The following is a 10653-nucleotide window of genomic DNA, read 5'->3' as shown; positions in this document are numbered from 1 at the left end:
CAGGGAGTAAAGCAGAGACCCAGCGTCCCAGTCAGCAGCCCCGCAGGGTCACATCTGCTACATGTGCTTCTTCAAGAGCTAACTGCCCCCAGCTTCATCCCATCAGCCTTTCAGGAGAATCCCAGACACTGTCACGTCAGCCAGCCAGGTGAGTATGTATTTTCAGAAGAGCAGGCTTTGTAAGAGTCAGGCTGGCCACCATCAAGCCCAGTACTGTTCCTTGGCCTGCTCTGTGCACGTGGGCCTTACAGAAGTCTTTCCTAGGCTGATAATTTCAGTGAGGTCCAGGTGAGGCCTCTAGTTTGGCTCATGCCATGCAACTGGCTGACACATGAAGGAACCAAATGGTGGCTTTTCTGGGCTCTGAGGTTGGAGGTCAGAGCCATGGCTGGGACTTGATTGCTCCTCAGCAGGATCACGTTGCAGAGAGGACAAAGACATAAATCCCAAAGAAGAAGTAACTGGCAGGAAACACAACCAGCCACGGGCGGGGCTATGGCCTAGGAAATCTGCAGCAGGCCTAACTGGCCCTGCCTTAGGGGTGGAGGAACCGGAGTGCAGGCGGGCAGTGCTGGGTGCTTCTGGCCAGTAGAAAGGCCTTCCTGGTGGGACTACATGGAGGAGACAGAAGTTAGGGAAGCTGAGAAAGCATGGGGATCTCTGTTCAGGCCAAGTTCAAGGGTGTCCTGTTTGCCTATGGAGTGGGAACACGGCCTGCAGAATGAAAGGAGATGGCATGGCCTCCACTGGCTGAGGACTGATGTTGGAAGGACCTGGCATAAGAATAGGAGAGGGAGCAAGGCAGGCTGGGCCGCTGACAGCCAGTAGATGGAGAATGAGGCTCATACCCAGGTGTGATGTTTCTGCCCTTGTAGGCTCCTGTCTCCAACCTCTTAGCACAGTGACATCAGACACAGGGCCAGGTCCCTTTTGGCTTTGGACCCAGCCAGTGGAGGAGGGGTGTTTCCCAGCAGGCTGTCCCTTCCAGACCTGGTTTTGTAAAGAGAGGAACAGAAAGTGCTAATGCTGCGAGCTGGGAGACGGCTCCGCCCTCTCTGCTGTCCTCCTCACCCTACACAGCTAGGGCCATGCACGGAGGAGGACCCTGACCTCCAGCCCCTCTCCTGGATCATGATGGGCAGTGGACAAATAAATCACTGGACAACATGCAAAGGGCCTTAAAACCAACAGTCTACAAGAAAAATCAATGCTCAACACATTGTTTTAGTAAAACTAATGCAAAAACATCTGTGCAGATCAGCATAAACATTTTAGCCAGTTGTTCATTTTGCCTTAGGATCCAGTGTAGCCTAGGGGGCTGATGGAAATTGTGGCTTCACCTCACATCAGCCTCAAGCTCCGGAGGTAGCTACTGCGCCCAACATCCTGGAAGCAGGTGTCACGATCTGACCATAACCTGAGCTCTGCACCGTCCCTCCCAGCATGCACAGGGCCCCTGGTTCTCCTTCCAGGGTGAGTTCTGATCACTCTACATCTGTGCTCTGTGTTCTCTAGCCCTGTGGCCAGACTGACCCAGCTAGCCAGGGTCTAAGGCAGCACAGAATGGAATGAATGCTCATATGAAGCTGTGGGATTTCCAGGACCAGGCCCTGGCTGCCTGGTCCAGCCTCCTGTGGAGTTACTCAGTCCCCAAAAGTTTGTTCTAGACATGGCAGCAACATTGGAATCTGGCCTCCTGGCACCCATGATCCCCGACCCAGTTGCTCAGAGAGCACATCAGGAAGACGGTCCTATGCCGACCTGCTCAGCACCCGCAGGTCCAGCAGGTGAGATGTAGGTGAGGGTCGCCTGAGCAGAGGGCCAGCAAGACAGGCAGGTCCCAGGGAGGGAATGCTGCCCAGGAGATGAGGCCTGAGCAGTCTTCTGCAGAGGACAGTGAAAGTAGCTCATGAGCTTGGATTGAACCCTGAAACCTGGCCAACAGCATGGGGGCCTCTGGAACCTGGGAACTCATGGCCTAGATTCCCTAAGTGAAGGGCTGGCTGAAGAATGGAGCAAGGTCAAGTACAGCTGTGCCCTGTGCAGGTGAGGTGCCCAGCATAGACAAAGTTGAGCCTCCTTGTGTTCAGTGTTTTCCTAGGGCTGTGCAGCCCACTAGGTCCCCAGGACATCTTCTGAACCTGCATACCATCACCCTGTATGGCTGTTCAGCACTATAGAGGAGGGGAAACTGCTGGCATAATGCCTTACCCTGTGGTCCAGTCTGTATGGTGGTAGTGGGGTAGGGACCAAGCCCCTGGTCAACAGTACCCTCAGATGACCCATAGAGCAGATCCTGGGGTCAGGGAGACAGAAAAATAAAAGCTAGTTCAGTACCCAGGCAGGAGGATTAGCCTCTTCCCAGGGAGCACTAAGGCCCCATTTGATATCTCCACATCAGACATCACGCTGAGTGCCCATCTTGAGACCTGGGTCAGGTGGGCTGCCCATGGCATGAGCTAGGTTGTAGTTACAGCAGAAGAGAAATGTTGGGACCAAGGCAGGACCTTCCTGTGGGCAAGAGCCAGGTCTCAGAGTCAGAAGATTGGGTGCTGGTCTAAGATCCAACTGTGACACTCTATGCCAACATGTTGATCCTCTGTGCTTAGGTTTCCCCCTCTGGAAAACAGAGAGGGGAGGAGTCAAAGCTCTCCCAACCCCTTGCAGTCTTTGAATTTTATGGTCCGAGGTAATGGGGCTCACTCTGGCACAAAGCCGCTGTCCTCAGGTAGATGGGGCGAGGAAGCTACCTGTAGGAAGATGGCATGTGGCCTGTGGGGAAAGCCAGGCCCCGAACTCTGAACAAAGATAAGGCTTCTGAGAAGGTGGCGTTGAGTAGCCTGGCTGGATTTGTCCCAGGCTTGCTGGGCCAGACTTGAGTCTGTCCTGTCCACACACGTGTGTTCATGGCATCTCTCATCAGGTAGGAGTTTGTGACATGTGCCTGTCAAACCCATCTGTGTGAGCCTGGGTGTGTGCGCATATTACTGCCCCATCCAGGGAACAGGGTGTGCGGTGCCCTCCCCTGACTGCAGACACCACAGGGGGCCCAGACCAGGCAAAGATGGGACCTTGACGGGAAGAAATTGAGTGGGCTGGGTAGGAGGAAGCCTGCAAGGGTGGGGCCAAACTGCCTAGTTTTGCTATTTTAAGTTGTTTCCAGAACAAATGCTCTGTCTTTGCAATGATACTGGTTCACTGCAGGCATCAGCAGAGCGGGTAGGTGCCACACTTCCCTTCCAGAAACTCCCCTCCCCCACGCAGCTTCAGGCCAGGGCTGGCGTAAGCAGCAGGGAGGTGGCAGGAAGGGGGCTGCCTCCTCACTGCTGCTGTCGTCACTAAGCCTGACAGCCAGCTCTGAGAGAGGCCTTTCCCAGTCCCACTGCCAGCAGGTGAAGACTGATGTAAGCAGAGCCTCCACATGGGCCGGGGCTGCAGGAGTGTCTTGGAGTTGGTAAGGTTGTGGAGGGGTCTCACACTGAGCGACACTGGGCCGGGCGTGCTGCGATGAGGTCTCTCCCATAGCTTGCTCTATGATGGAGCCTCAGACAGCTGGGGTTATAACGGAGTCAGATGAGATGGGACTGAGATGGGATGTGCCAGACAGTTGGTTTGATGGGGTCTCTCAGACAGCTGTGGATATGATAAAGTCTGTCAGATGAAGTGAGGCTATAATGGGAACTGTCAGATGAGGCGGAGCTGTGATGGGGTCTGTCTGATGGGGTTAAGTGAGGCTGGGTTGGGGTCCATCAGATAGCTCAGGCTGTGGTGGGAACCTGGGTCCTCCAAGTAGGCTTCTTGGAAGAGCTGGTGGAAATGCTTGCTCTCAGGACAAGTATGTTGTCCTTTGTGAGGGTGCCCCCCCACCCATGGATAGCAAGTGCAACATAACTCATGTGCCCACCTCATTTGTGATTCTGAAATCTGTTTTGTAGGTGTTTGTAGGGTTAGAGATAAGGTTCAAAACTAAAATAGAAAATAACTGAATGTTGGGCTCTTGAGGTGAGCAGCAAGTTTTGTGACATTTGTCTCAGTCACATGCCTGCTGTGGGTCCTGGGCCATTCTTGTGAGGAGCTTCACCCCCAGGGCACCTGGTCTGAGGTCCTCTAGGTGCCCAGACAACAGTGCCTCGCTCCTTCTCCCAGGTCTCACCTAGTGAACGGGGTCCCTCGTCCAGATTCTAGGCCGACGGTTGTGGGTCTGTGAGTCCTCATCCAGACAGCAGGGCAGAAAGGGGTGGAGCTTTAGTGGGGTCAAGCCTCCTCAGACTTCTCTCACAGGGGGCTGTCTGCTTCTGGGGTATTCTGGTCCTGTCCACCCTGGAGGAGAAGGCCTGGCCCTGGCTTCTTTCCCCACGTCAGTCCTTCCACCTTGCCCTGGCCTGGAAGTCACCATTTCCCCAAACAGCAGTCCCTGACTGTTCCTCCAAACCAAGCATTGAGTGAGCACCTGTTGCGGGGAACAGGCCTGCAATTCCAAGGCAGCTGGGTATGTCCTGGACACAGTCCCCTGTGCTGTGCTGGGTCCAGACAGTGATGTGTGGTAGCTATGGCTGGGACTTGACTTCCTGAACTTCCAGGGGAGGTGCCCTGAAGGACTGAGCCCAGGGTTCCCTGAGCAGGGCATTTCTTCCCAGCTTCATGTGCACCTTGACCTCTTGCGGAGTTTGCCTTCTTCTTTGAGGTCAGTGTTGTAAATAGGACATTTTAAAGACTGTAGGCAGAGGTTTTAACCTGATTCTACAAAATACTGGGCATGCTGAGCTAACCTGACAATTTCAAGCCTGGGTATGGAATGAGAAGCCTCTATGCAGCACTGTGTGCCAGTGGACATCCAGGACCCAGCCATGGCCCGACCTCCTCACCTCCCCAGAGTACAGGTGACTGAGAAGTCAGGCCACCTCTCTCAAGTAAGGAAATAAGATGTATGGGGCAGTGCTGGGTTTTCTGATGCAGAGGCCTCAGGTGGGCATGGCTGGTGCTATGGGACCCTTCATTTCAGGAACCTGGGGCCTGTCCTGCCCAGTTCATGGTGCTTCTCGGGGTTCTGAGCAGGTGCCCAGGACTTGTTCTTCTGAGAGCCTCACAGGATGTTTCTGGGTGGCCTGTTCCTGGGCAGACAGGAAGAGAGTATCCGACAGTCCATACCAGGGGCTCCCAGGGGATCCTTGGATCTTGGCCTGGTTCAGGGGCCTTGGAACCGGGTGCTGTGAGAGAGAAAGCATAATTGAGCTCAAGAAACCATAATTGATGGTAAATGGAGCATTCTAATTCAGTAGATGTGGAATAAACTTTCAGAATAATCTATTTCCATTAAAATATGCACTCGACTTCCCTAATGGATTGTGGGCCCAAAGGTTCCCTAGGGGTCACCACAAGGAAATGAGCTCTGATCCAACTGGAGAGCATCCCGTTCCCAGTGTGCAGTCACAGGAGAGGTGCGTCTTCCTCCTCTGTGTGGGGAGGGCCATTGATGCTCCTAGGGCAGATGACTAGCCTGGCCACGGCCCTCCTTGGCGGACCCAGTCTCCTTCATTCCTTTTCAGCTCCGTGGCGGGAAGGTCCCACAAGGAGGCTCAGGAAACCTATGACTCCCACCCCAATCCTGTAGCCTTTACTGGTGTCTAGCGAGGAACCAGGGGCTGGGTCACATGACCAGGTGTCTGGGCTCAGCACTTGCTGGTCCAGTGCTGATTCCCACTTAATGCTGTGCAGGAGACACTAGTGTTCCCATGACGGGGTAGCTAAGGCTGGCTCGGGAATAAATGAGTGGTGTCTAGAGTCCGATTGCTGCACCACCTGCCATCATGTCCTGGATATCAGACCCCACAGTGGGCTGAGTGACTCTCTCAGGCCCCATTTTGAAGAGTGGGCAAGGGAGGTAAGGGGTCAGCATGGACAGCTAAGCATTGTCTCAAAGACACTCCTGATGACAGTGGCAATGGAAGCCTTTGTGCACAACCAAGGCCTGGGGGAATAAGGCTCTGACTACCAGAGCTGTGTATTTCCGAGTTCATAATAGACATCCTGATCCCAGGATAAGGCCTCAGAAGGATGTTGGCAAGACCTGAACACACACACCTGAGGTGGTACTCAGGAAGGTTCTAGAGCTTTCTAGGGCATGATCTTGAGTTATACTTCCTGTTGTTCTGGGCTTCTGCTTCAAGGAAAGGGTAGATAAATGCTTACCATTCCATTGGGGTGCAGGTATGAGTTAAATATAGGTGCTTCTTGGAACCAAGTGAGGGGCAGGAGGTCAGTAAGATGCCCAGTCTCTGTGCTGGGCACAGCCTTGGGATTCTTAGGCCTATAGGTGGGGGCACCTCTGAAAGCTGCATTCTGAGGAAGACCAGTGGGCATTGGTCACTGTCCAGGATGGAAGCTCTCAAGAACTGGGATCCCAGGGAACATAGCCTGCAGAAGTTCCTCCTGACTTCCTTCTGCCCTGTAGTAACTGTCCTAGGAGGGGGAGGAAGAGAGGGAGGAAGAGGGAGGCATATGCCTCTAGTTCTGGGCTGGCCACTCAACTCCAGCCTTGTCCAGATTCTCTGGTGCCTTGGTCTCCTGACTACCTAGTGGGCAGGGGTTAGGCCTTTTGGGCAACTGAGCTTTACACTATTTCTCTGATTTCCTTGGAAATGGGAGTTTGGGGTTTGTGGATGGGTGTGGAGCTCATCTATCCCTGAGTCTTTGGCCAGAGGTAAGTGTAAGGAAAGTGTAAGAGAAAAGTGAAAGAGAACACCAGTCTTGATCTCTACAGACAGACTCTTTATTTAGAGAAAACAGCGAGGGGCCTCAGCTTTCCCGTGGGATGAAGGCTGAAGCACTGGACCAGGCTGAGGTGCAAACTTATAAGGAGGATCCTAAGAAAAACAGACTGGGGTTGATATTGTATATAAGTAAGTACAATGATTGAGATGGGGAGGTAATATGATGGAGAATGGAATTTCAAAGGGGAAAGTGTGGGGGGAAGGGAGGGAGTTACCATGGAATATTTTTTTATAATCATGGAAAATGCTAATAAAAATTAAAAAAAAAGAAAAAAGAAAAACAGACTGGACCATTTGCAGGTCAAAGGGAAGTAGAAAAGGAACTATAGTTATTTATGTCCTTGCTCAGAATAAGCTTTTGAGCCAAATTGTCTCCGAAGGATAACCCGCCAGACAGTTTCTGTTCCCTCACAGTTTTCTGAGCTGAGGGCAGTTAGTTTATCACTCGGAAGTGGACAGGCCTGTCGAGGCCATGCTTCTGACGTCTCTTTATGGCCTGCTGGTCTTGGGGAGAGTTATGAACTCTTTAGCTCCCTCTAGTTTTCAGGGGTGGCTATTAACCCTTCAGTAAGCAGGCTTGGGGCAGTGCCCGGGCCTTTCTTGGGGTTGCTTCCTCCACCTGCTCTCGCTGACCTCTTGCCCCTCCTGCAGCCCCGGGACCATGAACAAAACGTGCGACTCCCTCCCCTGGTCCTCCACAGTCAGCTACGTCTTCCTCGCCTACTCAGCCTTGGTGCTGGCGCTGGGCCTGCTGCTCAACGGCCTGGCGCTCTGGGTGTTCTGCCGCCACATGCACCGGTGGACCGAGACCCGCGTCTACATGAGCAACCTGGCTGCGGCCGATCTCTGTCTGCTCTGCTCGCTGCCCTTCATGCTGTACTCCCTCCAGTACACCTCAGACACGCCACTCTGCCAGCTCTCGCAGGGTGCCTACCTGCTCAACAGGTACATGAGCATCAGCCTGGTCACTGCCATCGCCGTGGACCGCTACGTGGCTGTGAGGCACCCACTGTGGGCCCGAAGGTTCCGCTCCCCACGGCAGGCTGCGGCTGTGTGTGTGGCCCTCTGGGTGGTGGTGGCGAGCTCCCTGGTGGTCCGCTGGCACCTGGGGCTGCAGGAAGGTGGCTTCTGCTTCAGGAGCCACTCCCGGCACAACTTCAGCACCACTGTGTTCTCCCTGCTGGGCTTCTATCTGCCACTGGCCATCGTGGTCTTTTGTTCCCTGCAAGTTGTGACCACGCTGGCCCGGAGGCCTGTCACTGATATGGGGCAGGCAGTGGTCACCAGCAAGGCTGCCCGCATGGTTTGGGCCAACCTGGTTGTGTTCGTTGTCTGCTTCCTGCCCCTGCATGTGGTCCTAACGGTGCAGATCTCCCTGAGCCTGCACTCCTGCACAGTCCGCCAAGCCCTCTCCATCACCAGCAGGCTCTCTGATGCCAACTGCTGCCTGGATGCCATCTGCTACTACTACATGGCCAAAGAATTCCAAGATGCATCCACGCTGGCCATATCCCCCAGTAGCAGGCTCCACAAGAGTCATGACTCCCAGAGCCTGACCCTTTCCTAGGAGGTATGCACATGTGCTGGGGACCAAAGGAATCTGGGACAGTAGCAAGGAGCCCCAGAATTTGCCTGGACTCACTGTGGCCTATGGGCAGTCTAGGAGGCCCAGAGTGGCTGCCCACTCCCATGGGAAGGGACAGAGGCCAAGGCCAGAGGACTGAGACCCAAAAGACCAACCCAAAGGACAACAGAACAGGAACACACACCTATGTTCCAGATCTGGAATCCTGCCACACCAGAGTGGAGCTTTGATGCTAATGACTAGGGCTGGAGGGAACATATGGCTCAGAGGGGCAGGAGGCATTGTCCCAGAGGACTCTTCGAGCGGCTGTGTACTTTGGGGCCTTCCTTGAATCCTTGTACCTCTTCTTACCTGCCCAACTCCCCACATATCTGGATGCTGGAGGCCCACAGGTGTCTTTTCTGGCAAGACAAGGTTGTGACTAGTTCAGCACACCCAGCTGTGCCCAGATTCAATGATGAGGGGCAAGGGCATCTGGGGGGGGGTGGCAGGGAAGGCCAAGTCTGCCAGTGAGCACTGTCCCTTCCTCCCTTCTTCAGAGCAGTATAAGAAGCTATGCCAGCTAAGGTAGGGGCCAAGTACCAACCAGACAGAGAGGGGGTGTCCAGGCATAGGTGAGTATGCCTAGGCTGGTTTCTAACCACCCCACCTACCTCATGAGTGTAGATAACCAGTTAGGTATAAATGCCCAGACCTTTCCAGGGACCTGCTGTGATACTGGCCTTGGAGACACTGGGCTCAGACCCATCTCTGTCATCTCTACTAGATGTCCTCAGTACCACCCCTACCTCTCTACCCTCTGCTAGGTTTGAGAAGGATGGCAGCCGTTTTCTGGAAGGCCATCCTTTCAGGCATGTGGCTGCCAACATTTTTCAGGTTTTATGCAAAGGAAGATGTGTGCTCAGGAGGGTTCCAGGCTCAGGAGGCCCAATAGTCAGGAGTCCCTGCTTACTGTGCCACACTGTCCCCAAAGTCCTGGGCATCTTGGTATTGAAGAAAGCCCTCAGTTCTTGCTCTCTCTCTCTCTCTTTTTATTGACAGCTTCCATACTTATAATAGACCATGATAATTCCCTCCCCTCCCCCACTTTCCCCTTCACAAATCCACATTCCATCATATCCCCTCCCTCTCTCCATGGTCTTTCTTTTATTTTGATGTCATCATCTTTTCCTATTATGAGAATCTTGTGAAGTTCTAGGCACTGTGAAGTCAAGAATATTGAGACCAATTTCTGTCTGGGAGATTGCATTATAAGAGTCCTAATCTTCCTCTAGCTTTTACATTCTCTCCTCCACCTCTTCTGCAGTGGACCCTGAGATTGGAAGGTGTGATAGAGATGTTTCAGTGTTGATCAGTTCTCTTTTTATACAGGGTTTGCTAATCAAAGGTGGTGGCCCTGGTTGTGATCTTCTGGATCACATTTGGCCTGGTGACCACACTCCCTAGGGCCTTGGCCCAAGGCTGCTATCCTCAGCTGGAAACACTTTGTCTCTAAGGGCAGGCAGAAGCTCCAGAGACAGGGTCAGCACAGTCAGCTCATAGAGCACATTTGGAAGTGTGGCAGACCTCCCTGTTCTGCCCTTTCCCCTGGGCCCTGGCCCTCAGCTGACTCAAGGCTTTGCTGGTCCTCATAGACAAGTCAGTAAATGCTAGAGTGGAAGCCCTTCCCTGGTGCCAGATCTCTGGGGCTGGCCCTCCCAACTCCCTATTTCATCAATCACTCATCACCTAAGTGACTCCTACTGTTCTATGACTTTTGGGAGAAGCATAAAAACATATTAGGAGGCTGGAGAGATGGCTTAGTGGTTAAGGTACTTGCCTGAAAAGCCAAAAGACCCAGGTTTGAATCCCCAGGACTCATGTAAGCCAGATGCACAAAGTGGTACATGCATCTGGAGTTCGTTTGCAGTGGCTAGAGGCCTGGGTGCACCCATTTTCTCTCTCTCTCTCTATTTATCTATTGCTCTCAAACAATAAATAAATTAATAAAAATATTAAAAAATATATATTAGGCCAGATGTGGTAATCCCAGCACTTGAGAGACAGAGGTAGGAGAATTACTGTGAGTTTGAGGCCAGCCTGAGACTACACAGTGAATTTCAGGTCAGCCTGGGCTAGAGCAGGACCCTACCTTGAACCCCCTCGCCCAAATAAATATATATTCACTTCAGATAAGGCACCAACAGACCCAAGAAAGGATTCCAGCCAAGTTTAGCTTGGTGAACCAGTGAGTTTACTAGAGTTACTTGCTGGAGCAAGGGTGACTCTTGGGCAGCCACATTACCAAAATTCCCATCC

The 10653-nt window shown here is 53.0% G+C and overlaps 1 protein-coding gene across 2 annotated transcripts; it reads left to right on the top strand.

The window, feature by feature from the left end:
• Positions 1-3369: 3369 nt before the first annotated feature.
• Positions 3370-9477, top strand: Gpr35 (G protein-coupled receptor 35). Of its 2 annotated transcripts, none has more exons than XM_045147927.1 (2): positions 3370-3454; positions 7422-9477. In XM_045147927.1, the coding sequence occupies exon 2, from the start codon at positions 7432-7434 to the stop codon at positions 8335-8337; it is 906 nt and encodes a 301-aa protein (XP_045003862.1). In that variant the 5' UTR covers positions 3370-3454; positions 7422-7431; the 3' UTR covers positions 8338-9477. The 2 variants fall into 2 exon arrangements, with proteins under 2 accessions (XP_045003862.1, XP_045003863.1); XM_045147928.1 differs by lacking the exon at positions 3370-3454 and adding an exon at positions 6888-6899.
• The last annotated feature ends 1176 nt before the right edge of the window (positions 9478-10653 follow it).

The sequence above is a fragment of the Jaculus jaculus genome, chromosome 4, assembly GCF_020740685.1.
Source record: "Jaculus jaculus isolate mJacJac1 chromosome 4, mJacJac1.mat.Y.cur, whole genome shotgun sequence".
NCBI lineage: Eukaryota > Metazoa > Chordata > Mammalia > Rodentia > Dipodidae > Jaculus > Jaculus jaculus.
The sequence above is the reverse complement of the archived record's forward strand: the minus strand, read 5'-3'. Positions and strand labels throughout refer to the sequence as shown.